The 12,204-nt window shown below is 33.8% G+C and overlaps 1 protein-coding gene across 2 annotated transcripts in view; it reads left to right on the forward strand.

Moving 5' to 3' along the window:
• Positions 1-350: 350 nt before the first annotated feature.
• Positions 351-12,204, forward strand: part of LOC129004994 (uncharacterized) — a 76,367-nt gene continuing 64,513 nt past the window's right edge. The window contains exons 1-2 of one of the 2 annotated variants that reach the window (XM_054433730.1): positions 351-401; positions 1,117-1,252. In XM_054433730.1, the coding sequence (XP_054289705.1) occupies positions 1,221-1,252 (32 nt within the window). In that variant the 5' untranslated portion in view covers positions 351-401; positions 1,117-1,220. Of the gene's footprint in view, positions 402-1,098; positions 1,253-12,204 lie in introns of both variants that reach the window. The other variant, XM_054433729.1, reaches the window with a different exon arrangement.

The following is a 12,204-nucleotide window of genomic DNA, read 5'->3' on the forward strand; positions in this document are numbered from 1 at the left end:
ATCCAAAGGAACACTATATCTATATTCACTCAGTTGCCTAGTTATATAACGTGTAGTTAAGCTACAAAATAAATTTAGATATTTAAAACATATTTTGTATTTACAACTCTTTGCACAGCTCCAATCTTGTGGGATTCACTCAAAAATCGGATCTGACCTCACAAAACTGTAAAAGAGGTGTAATTTGCGAGCCTAACCTACTACCCTATGACCCTATGACGTCACAGGACAACCTGCCCTGGTCCACCGTGTAAGGTGCGCCCTGTGAGGGTGGGGGACAGTTTGGCACCAAGGACGTAGAAAGTGTTTTCGCCGCCCAAGGGCACCTTCGAGTACCGCCCCGGACACAACTCCAGTGTGTGCGGTTCCTTACTGAGTGCTGGTTGTGTTTCTCCTCAATTGTATTGCTTGTTTATATATTTTTATTTATTTTAGTTTTATTATTTTTGATTTTTTATGTTTGTTTCAGTGTTTTAGTATTTTTCGTTTAACTTCAAAATTTTTATTTTATTTTATACTTTTGTTTGGGTTTTCCTTTAATTTATTTTTTTCTTACACTTTTATTGAGTGTTCGAAATTTTTCGTAAATTTTATTTTTCGGTTTTGCTTTTTATATTATTTTGTTAACACAATCATGTTTTTAAATTAAAATATATATCGACTTATGTAAGATTTCAGTTTTATTTGAACATGTTCTATGGGGTATATTTGTGATTGAAATTAAATTAAATTTATGCTTTTGAACGTCATATATTTTGGCATCTGTATTAAAATGCATTGTTAAAAATGCATACAAACCTTAACCTAAAAATTTATAAAATTAACTTGAAAATATCGTAAATTATGTCGGTAAATTATTATTCCAAAAACTGTATTCATAAAAACAGGAGGTACAAAATATTTAAATATAAGCCTTCTATATTAAAAATTGTGTGTATCACAAGCTTACACAAATAATTAAAAGGATTATTTAAAGATAAATTTATTAACAAATAAATATAGCAGGATAGGAACGTAAAGGAATTAAATTCACCGTTTTATATCCTCTACTTTGAAGGTTGATGTGAATATTTAAAATAATACTGAGCTTTTTAACAGATATTTTTGTGCCTCTAGAACGAATAATCAAACGAACGAGACTTGATTAGGCGACTGAAATGTGTTTGTGAAAAGTGGATAATATTGTGACTGCAAAAATAAACTCATTATCAGTTGGCAACATGAGTTTGGTTCTACCAGTTCTCTTATTGGGGTGAGCAAATACAATCATACAAGATAAATTAAATAACTAATTTACAATATGTATTGTTAACACTAAAGAGTCGAAACAGGTATTTTGTAGATGTTGTTTAAATCACCCATTGTGGTTGAATATCTTTTAGTAGTTTGTACGATTGAACTTTTGGTATAATGTATAATATCAGGTAGGTTGTACCTAAATCCAACTTAGTTTTCCTTTATTTCAGTTTTATTATTATAAATATAATTTTCTTAGCTTTTTAAACTTCTAAATTATAAAAAATGCTCGCAAGCAGTTATAGTGAATGCCTGGAAGGTGGTCAGTATGTTGCCGATTCGATCCTTAGGTCAGAAGATTTTAGAAGTTCAAAACTGGTTCAGTTTTCCTTGATCTTTCGACTTTAGATAAAGTTCCTGACCAATTATTAAAAGCTGATCGTAGTCAGTACAATGCTCAGGTCATCTGATTACATATTATCGTACACTCATATTCAGGTTTGATAATGGTTGAATCTCTGCCCTTTTCCTCAATCTTGACGAAGACGAATCAAAAATGAATTACGAGGTAAATAGATTGAAACTATTTTTTAAGTGAAATTTTGTATTTCAGGCCTATTTTTTAAATAAATAATTAACAAAAACTATTCTATAACGGAAAATGCATAACTTACTATTTTATTATCGTAATAGATTAAAATATTAGTTAAAATATTAGAATACTGTATTAAAATATCGATATTAGTGTAAAATATTGTGTTTGCAGGTACAGTTTCTAAAAAGATAAACAAGCTATTTTACTCCACGTAATAATGATGATTTTACAAATATTTTATCCAAAACTAAAATGTTAAGTTGGTTAAATAGCTAATTTGACTCCTTGTATTCATTTTAGTTCTTTATCGACATATAAATTTATGTGGCTCAAAAGGACTTAGCCGACGTGTTCTTAGTTTTCGAATCTATTACAAATTATTATTTTACGGTTATTTCCAAACTGCTATATTTACAATCAAATCTCAGGTATAGCCATGTGTGTACATAATTAACTTGGTGTATTTCTGGATTGAAACTAACTCAGTAGTCTTTGTCCCGTTATTTCTCAAGTAGACGTCGCTTGAAGGTAACTTGCACATTTCACACTCTAGCCTTGCCCTTCTAGGTTCAAGGCAAATCGTCTAGACACACCTTTATGCTTCCGTCAGTTTTGTTTAAGTACAAAGGGTTTGTCTAAGGATATTTGCAGGGCTAGGACATTCGATCCAAACAATTGTTGACTAATTACAAAAGAATTTTTATATAGGAAAGTAATTATTTAGAAAACCGTATAGCCCATAGTTCTGAGCTATTAAAAAATATATATGTATTGGTGTGTTTTAGTAGTAATGCAAGTACTACAGCTCCCTCCTACAGAGGGAAATAAAATGGATGAAATACATCCCCTGTCCGTGGTTACCACCCTCTGATTTACACAACCTACACCGTATTGTACATGTACTGTCCTTTATTCAGGGAAATATTTACGAGTAAAACTAAATTTAAAATGTTGAACGAATTAAATTTTGATTACCCTTACACAAAAAAGAGTGGTTGAAGAGTTAGTTTTTGTAGTGTATGGACAAGTGTTTTGGGTATCAGGTAATAAAAAAACGATTTATTGTTTTTATGTTTTTATCATAGAGTGAGTTTTATAGACGGATTAGAGGGAAGATAATATCAATTAAGATTAAAACTAACTGAGTATAAAGTAATGTTGCTTGTGTAAGAAGCTAATAAGTACAATTTTAAATTTTAGTAGTTATAGTTTGTCACGTTTATTTATATATTTAAGCTCACATTTATTAGGTAGTTCAAACCCCATCTTGGAGTAGAACCCAAAGTTGAAAACTCCTACTGTTTATTTTTTTAATATACTAAAAAATAAGTTAATTTCAAACAACTTATATAAATGGATAAAATATTAATATCACATTGTAGTCGTGAACAGAAAAAAAATCAATAATGATAAAATTTAAGTTTAGTACACTGCAAATAATGTTCTCATTTCTTTTGTCATGCATAGTCAAAATCATTCTGACATAACTGAAAATACATCAATTCAATGAGTAAAATTAACTAAGGGTGTTTCCAATACACACAATCACTTTAAAACCATGTTTCATAATTCCAGTAACATGTATTACGCGCTTGAACGGACTTCCCAAGAGCTATCTATGATCATTGATCAGTCATCTCTTTTCAACGAAACTTAATTAGCATCAGCATCCTATAACCTATTATAACCTAGGTCATCTTCATACCGGGAAAACATATTAATATTGCGATTAAATTAAGTAATCACAGTTTTCAGACAGACAATACGAGTAATTTGATTGAATAATTGATGTCGTAAAATATTTGCTTCGACCTAAATACATATGTTTTTACTCTATTACTCGTAAACAGTTCTATAATAGTAACATTTAATTTGATTCTTAGAATAGATTAAAATCCCTAACAATATTTTTTCGATGTTATTTTTTAGCTTGTGAACTAGCCCTTCTGATTCACAAGTTTAGCTTGTTAAAAAAGTGAAAGCGAAACAAAATATTGGTAAAAAATCACATTCCATGAAAACATCAATATACAGTATTAACGTCCCATGGAGTGATATAATCAAGTACTTCGTGTTTATGAATAAATCAGGGAAGGTTTCTTCAAATCGAAGAGGAACTCAGTTAGTTTCGCTTTAAGGCTATAGCTAATCATTGAAAATGAAATGAAATGAAAAATCATTTATTTACACAGGCAACGCTAGGGCCACATTGCCCTTTCTTACACTTAACCTGTACAAACACAATAAGAAAACAGTTAATACACTTAATCATTCTAGCACAATAAGAAATGTTCAAAACCACACATAATAATTGTATTTGTGCCTTCTTCCTGTGAGTTCTTCCTGAAGGTGGCTGGTCCGATTCCAAGCTATATCGTTTCTGGACACACGTGCTATTTGTCATTTAGCACTGATAAAGCTATGTAACAAAAGGTTGACGTTAAATGTTTAAAAGACCAGGGGTTGAGATTGTTCCCTAACAAAACCCGTTAAAGTTTTAATGACGTAGCAGGACAAATAATTGTTAAGACAAAAACTTCAGTCCTGATTCCTGATTCGGGAAGCTCGACTAGTAGACGCACAAGAATCCGATTAATCATAAACCCCCAATGGTAGTAACCACTATGCTGTCAGATGGGGCGATCAGTAAACCTATGTTAAATAAGATATGTCAACACTACTTGGTTGGGTACAGTGAAATCCAATTAATTGCATCCTACCTGATAGCACCGACACTAATCCACTGAGTAACTCACACCAACGAAACTATTTAATTGCTATTTCCCTTAATTTGCTGTTCATGCTGCAGGTTTGATGTGTTATCATGAGAACTCCTAAACCTACTATAAACGCTTTAGACACACCCGGTGCTTGACAAAGTGTGTTTCAATACACTTTATAGTAGTAATAGCTGTTTTAAAATCTAATTAAACCCAATTATTACACTTACCCTGGATTACTGTACGCCAATGGTTTACTGATACACATTTTTGTCTTGATTCAGTGATTTTACAATGTTTATATAAGGGTTGCCGTCAGTTACCTCAATTATTTATTTATTTTAATCCAATGATCCAAAACAGGTTAAACCCAATTACAGTGCAGCATTAATATGTTGCGAAAAAAAAACTTGGCATGCGTAAAATAATAAAAATGGTAAAAGTTAATCTTGCTGAGGAAATAATAAGTTTTAGTGTACACATTCACCCCAATACAATAGATAACAATAGACGAACAAATAGCAATAAATAAACTAGAAAAATATCTTTAAATATCACATTGGCAATTCTTTAAATATCTAACAACTATAACGAATTAAATAAATACCTACACAAAATGTATAGTTATGATCAAAGACAGATTATGATAGTTATAAAGATGGCTATTAATAAAATTAAACAGACTATTCCACCCCTAAGCTTATTCCGTTTAGCTTCCCTGTGTTTTCCTGTAGGCAAAATAGTATTAATACTTTTGAGAAATCTGAGATAATTTTTGGTTGAGGAAGCATTCCAGTAAATTATTCTATTGTTCAAGCAAGGCAACGAACAGGTTAGTATTCACTCCGATTTCTAATTTGTATTTCAGCTTGGAATAACAATATGTTCCTTCATATATCGAGTATAAATATCACTCAGGGAAATAAGTGGATTTTATAAACATTTTCCTTGTTCCCTTTCCCTCGATTATTTATAACATGTAAACACTTTTATTTTTATATTACTGTGACCAGTCGTCTTTTTACAATCATACTCAAGTAGCATAAGCAATCAGGTATCATCAAATTGATCAAAACGTCAAAAACCACTCAAAACTGTCAGACATTCACAGACTGATGAGATAAACTTGTAATTTAATTGTTGAGGTCATTAAGCTGGAGCCTCAGTAGTGGCAAACATGTTGATAAAGATGTAATCTAAGGGCCCGAGACATGTTTAAGATATTGATAGATTCAGTATGAAGATTTAAAACACAATCTACAACCCGTGATCAAATGTCAAAATACAATTTCTTGTTGTTCAAAACTATTTTTCAATACGTTTATTGGGTTAACTGCAGATGGCGGTAAAAATAAACAAATAATTGTTCAATTCAAATTGTTCAACAAAACAACTGTTCTTAGTTATAAAATAACCTCGGAAGTGCAGATTGCAGTGAGAAACAGGACTTCTTTCCTTAAGACACTGGTTAAAATCTAATCAACCAACAAGATTTTTTAGCAATGAGACATTGTTGTTTCCCTACTGTGGAGCTCACTTTAAGTAGTTCCATCTCGCGGATAAGAACTACTGAGTATATTTTCTAGCCACATTTTTAATGAGTATTTCAACAAGAAGGCAGCCAATATTTTACAGTGTGCTGTGGCAGTTAGGTTATGTTAGATGAGCGATTATAATAACGACAATCTAGGTACGAAAAACAAATTTACAATACCTGAAAAAAGAAGGTATTAATACATATCGAGGTCATTGTGAGTTTGTCCCATAGGCAAATTACACAAGATAAAAACTTTTGATTTTGTAAATATCACTTTGTTTCTCACAATCTATGCTAAACGAAGCTAAACCAAACTAAAATATCCTACAACAACCACGGTACTGCAAAATAGTGGTGCCTTTTTTGATAAGACACCCCCCAAAATCCTGGAAATTTGGGCATGCTTTCCGTTGTCCTAAAAACGAGGTTGCAGTGTTAAGACATCACTTGAAGGTTCTATACGTTTCTAATTAAAGGTTCTAAGTAAATCTTTGTATCTGATAATCAAAATATTTCGGAAAAAGATTGCTGCGAGTTCATTTACAACCAAACGAAGTCGTACCACAGTGGCGGTTGTAGGACTTTGTCAGGGGGGGGGGGGGCTGACGAGAGTGTTCCACAAAGATTCCCTTTTTATAGCCGTTTGATGGCTTTTAAAAGCCATATCCCCCACCCCGACCTTTAGAACCACCTCTGTCATATCTTAAAACCCCTTTGAAATAGTACCTTTGAAAGCAAGCATTGTAGGAATGACTGCTAATAAAGGGCTTTAAGGAAGTGCGAGGATATTCTGCAACAGAAAATCCAGAAAATATAAACAACAGACCCTTTAAAACCCATGTAATCACTTAGTACAATCAGTAACACCTATAAATTCGTAATTGTTACAACGCCACCTTCACTCAACAAAGCACGTCTCGCCACTCGAGCGAAAAATCTGAATCACCAAAGTACCGGCCCATTGCTATACTACCGCTGTTTTCAAGGCCTCAGTCTAGCCTGGCAAGAAATAACCGCATCGAACCGTATTGTCTAACGCTTTACCCGCCTTAACTTACTTCTAGTAGTCGTTTCACGGTTGATTAAGGTATTGTTGAATTCCTGGCTGTAAAATAGGTGTCCTTGTTGAATAATGTGTGTTAAGTGAAGTATGAGTGGAACTTTAGTGCTATTATACAGTATTGTCAGGTATGTAACAAACTAGTATGATGATTTACATGTTATGAAAGCAACTAAATAAGAACAATCAACTTGTCCTCTTAGCAACCGTTTACATGTTGCCCTACACAAGTTAATTAAAACGTACAAATTGGTTGTAATGACAAAGCGTGATACTAGTACCATTATTTTGATTTTCTCTATATGAGAATATTAGGTATTGGTAGATGCTATTCAGTCCATGTTAATAATTTTAACTTCTGGAACCCGTTGTGATTAGAAAGACCATTTACTAATTTTACCTCTAAGTTACCAATAACATAGACTAAGCAACACAAGGGAGTAGGTTTTATCTATGTCAATAGTCTCACTATGGAGAGGACGAATTCATTTATTGAGCTGAGTAGTTTATTGCATTTAGTGTTTGTCTAGTAATCAGTTAGTTTAAAATTAAATCCCCTACCCTCGTATCAAACCCAATTTAGCACACCGAAAATTATAACTCATTTTACTAGCATAGTAGATTTATTTTTAATTTTTTTATGGAGCTGTAAATTTCTAATGGATCTACATAAACCGAATCAAAAGGTCCAAAACATTTCCCCGCGTCTCATTTGTAAGCCCATCTCGCTAGACACCTTCAAAAGATTCGCTCTTTCAGCTCAAAAAATCAAAACATACGCACGGACAACACATCCACATATATAGTCACGTTCTTCATGCTCTCTCCAACTCTGTGAAAGATAACTCTATGGTGTGACGCCATGCAGCCCAGCTTCCGTTCGATGTCCCTGTCTTCCTGTTGACATTTAGCTCTTGTGTGGCCAATTTGTCCCAGGATTGACTCGGCTGCATGGCAGCGAGAGTGAATTGACTTTCTTGTCCTCGAGTGAAAGTCTTTTCAACCGGTGAAATATGATATGTTATTGTCTTAAACGTGCCAAGAAATCTGGTTTGGGCGTTCGATGTTGGTCTTTTAACCGGTTGGAGACTGTTTGTAATCAGGCCTTTTCCTGTCACGAATGTAAATCTATAAACGAGATAGCGCACGAGGAAAATTCTGGTAAGATTTTTTCAAACAGTTAAGAGATAAGCTATCGATTAACGTTACTATCTGGGATCGCAACTACTTAATTCAAAGAGTCAAGCTTTTCAAAACGACTAGTTTCATAGCTCAATATTTTATAGAAATTCTGCAGTTCATTGTAGGCTTTAAAACCTCCAATGGTCATTTTATAGTTTTATTATACAGACATGTATGGAAATTACTGACATATTTAAGTTTTTTCTCCTCTCATTGAGAAGCCACTCGTTGCTCGTTCTTCTGTTTAGTTAAACACTATTCGGGTAGTTTAACCATACTACTCAAAAGATCGCAGGTCTGATCCTGAGAAATTCAGAAACTTTTTGATGGTTCGAAACTAGACTCAGCTGTTCTTGAACCAGATAAGCTGGTTTTTCAAATAAATGGGCCTAGCTAAAGAAACAACTTGATGGTCAGTAACGAAGCTACGCGAGGCATATCACTATCATATACACCTTCACTCGTATTTGGGTAAAAACACGCTCAGTTGTGTCTCCATCTTTACTATGTACAGCAGTAATTCATATTAGTATAGTAGTTTAGTGACAGTTGATTTTTTCAATAATGCTATTTGAGAAGGTGATTATCCCGGAATAAAATCATGATTGCATCATCATTCTTTTAATTTACCTCAATCTCAACAACGATCTCGAATAATTCCAATCCAGGAAATTGTCAAGGCTTTGCTTAAAAATCCGCGTATTCAAAAAGAAAACTGAGGACCCCCCAGCCAACTTGATTCCCTCCCCTACATTTGGTCACTGGGGCTGCAGACACAAAGAGAGGCTTGAACATTACAATGCCACGACCTTGATCAGAACTGGAGAAGAAAGGTGAAAGGTTCAAGGAAGGGGAGAGGCGAGGGCGTTTGATAGAGAAAGTAATCCAAAATGCGTGACTTAAACTTGACTAAACGGCTGGTTTCTCGCAGCTTTAATCTCTTGGACGATTGTTGAAAGGCAAATCTAGGTAATGTTCTGAACGCTATGTTCCTGGAGAGAGAAAACTCTTGTTTTAGGTACCAAGTAAAATTGGTTATACCTAATAGAGGAATTGCTTATAACTTGAGACTAGCTGTTAGCCCGTCCACCGTACGGGAATCAAGTAGTCTATTAAAACTGAATACAATTCAGAACAGCTAGTTTACAGGCATAAAGGAAAAAAAAGATTCTGGCTGAGAAGCTCTGGCAGTTTCAATAGGGAAAATCATCTTGTAAACTAATATCACATGACCCCCTATTTCTTTCATCCGATTATAGGCATATACAATATGCAATTAAATCCGATGATTTTATAATAAAACAGCAATGTGTCGATTTTATAAGCCTGAAAGTGAGATTGGCGGTCGATTTACATACACTGGTTTAAAGTACAGTAGCTAGAGCATACCATAATCGATCTGATTCCATGCATCAAAGACGATTGGAATAATATTTTAGGCGGTGAAAGACAAGTGGGAAATTTTAAGACCAAGCTAATAATTATCTACGAAGACCGAGAGCTACAGGAAATGACGATTAGAATCAAAATGTTATGTAGCAATTTTTTTATAAGAGGAATATTATTTTAGGGTTCACATTGCATGCCATTACTGAGTGCAACCAGTTACTGCTTTAGAGTCTAAATCAAAACGTTTGAAAACAGAAACAAAAAAGTCTTGGATCGCTTTTTTGCATCTACGGTATTTCTTATGTCAGCATAGCTTGCGCTATGTGTTGGTACGTTGGCAAGTATTGATATATGATATTCCTAATGGTATAAACTGATACATAATACTAATATACATTGAACACCAAAGAAAGTTCCTGGGTACTCAAATGTCTTAGCACAAGGTAATTCAACCCACAAGACTGACAATGTATTCAACGAATTATCAATTTCTTACTTGAAACTTCTACTCTAGAGCAATATTTCCTGGAAGTATCGAATTGTATTGTGAACATCAATAATTGGGTTTAGCCTACTGAATCTGCTCTCTTTACTGAAGACATAGGCACCATTCAGCCTCGTATATTTCTAAGAGGAATTCATCATTGGCAAAGAAGGACTTATATGAATTAATGAAAGTTTTAACACGAGACCAAAATGGTAGAGATCCCTTTTCCAAAGATTGTAATTTTTACAAGGATATTGATATCTTCAAGGATATCACGAGGAATCACGTTTTCAATCACCAAGAAAAGTTTACCACGTGACGTCTCGCACGTGATCGGAGCTTATAAGTCCCGCGGTTATGCCGTAAATTTCTCCCGCCTATTTAAAGACGATTACCCTCCTTTAATCGTCTGCCATTACTGCATGATTACCACAGCTACAATTCTCCTTGATGAATGTTTTTCCTTCATCCTATTCAAGCCGCGTTCCATCCGGCGTCTTCCTGCTCTCTGTTTTCTTCTGTGGTTAATTCTAAACTAAAGAAGTTATTGTTGAAAATTACTGGAAGTTGATTGTAGATAATTATCAATTAACTTTGTATTTATTCGTGGTAAATCGTGTATATTTAATTTCAAGGCTACAATAATCAGACGTTATTTACTGTTTTATCTTACAATGCATTTCAACACTTTAATTCGTTAAATTATATTTGTCTGAGAATGTATAGAATTCAATTTACAATATTACTACGACGCCAAACCAGGTTGCGTCGTTCATTGAATAATTATAAAGAATCAATTTCACAACAGCTTAGCTACTGGCTTCGATCCTATTGTTTTTTTATCCGAAATCATTTATAGAAAGCAAATTATTAAGTGTATATACATTTTCTTAAAATTAATCCAAAGTTCAGTTGTATATCGTACTTTTTGATGATAAAGCTACTTTGGCTAACTTAATAGAAAAAAATATGGGAGTGTGTTTAATCTATGGTCTTGGTCCAGGCGCAATAGTGATTGCTTACATTTAATCACACACTTACTTAAACTTGATTATAACATAATACTACAGATTGTATAAGTTAATTGAGTCTGATTGTCTATGAAACTAATTATTATTCCTGACACTCGAATATATAAGATCTAATTAATCGAAGCTAATTACCGATCGTATTGTGTTTTCAAAAGTAATAGTAAACATTGCTCAGTAAAATAAGCATCCTGGACTTAAGATTTTTGTTGAAAATATTTGTGAAGATTTACATTCCTACAATCCGACTAAGTTAGAAATAAATTGGCCTTTAAACTTATATTATTTTAAGGACTACTTCCTTTGATACAATATCAGAAATTATCAGAGAAACTTTAGAAATATATTTGACTTTGACATCTTGTTTCCTATTTGGAGGAGAAAACAGTAGTATATCTGTAAACATTATTTCTATAAGATTGTTTGTAGCTTTTAAAAGTTTCGTTACACTTTGGATTTTTATTTCAGTTACGTTACAAAGGATTTTGTTACAAACGAATTAAGCCGGGTTTTCCTAGGCGCGGAGTCGGCCAGCGGAGAGAGGAACGCGGAGAGCGGACTCAGCTTGTCTTAGGCAATTTAATGTTACTGTTTTCCTAGAATCGGAGCGGAATGCCATGTTAATTTCAATTCCGCTCTGCGCGTTCCTCTCTCCGCTGGCCGACTCCGCGCCTAGGAAAACCCAGCTTTAATTGAACTAACCTCATTCCGCTTAAACCAGTAGACCACACTGGCCTTTACTAACGTAAATACATTTTTTTAATGCTTTCTAGATAAAGCTAAAATATTGAGACACTCTTCTTCTTATTCTTTTATTTTTACACTAGCATTATTTCTATTGTAAATTTTCACCTTTCGTCAGTTGGTTAACAGTCGAGGCAGCCTCATTCTGTTCCTCACTCGAAGATCGATAGTCACGACTTTTTAATTCCGTGTTTGTTCGAGCGAAAGTTTCGTGCTCAAGCACACT

Source organism: Macrosteles quadrilineatus, unplaced genomic scaffold (genome assembly GCF_028750875.1).
Source record: "Macrosteles quadrilineatus isolate MER2022 unplaced genomic scaffold, UCM_ALF_1.0 Scaffold_14__1_contigs__length_3811126, whole genome shotgun sequence".
In the NCBI taxonomy this organism is placed as follows: Eukaryota; Metazoa; Arthropoda; class Insecta; order Hemiptera; family Cicadellidae; genus Macrosteles; species Macrosteles quadrilineatus.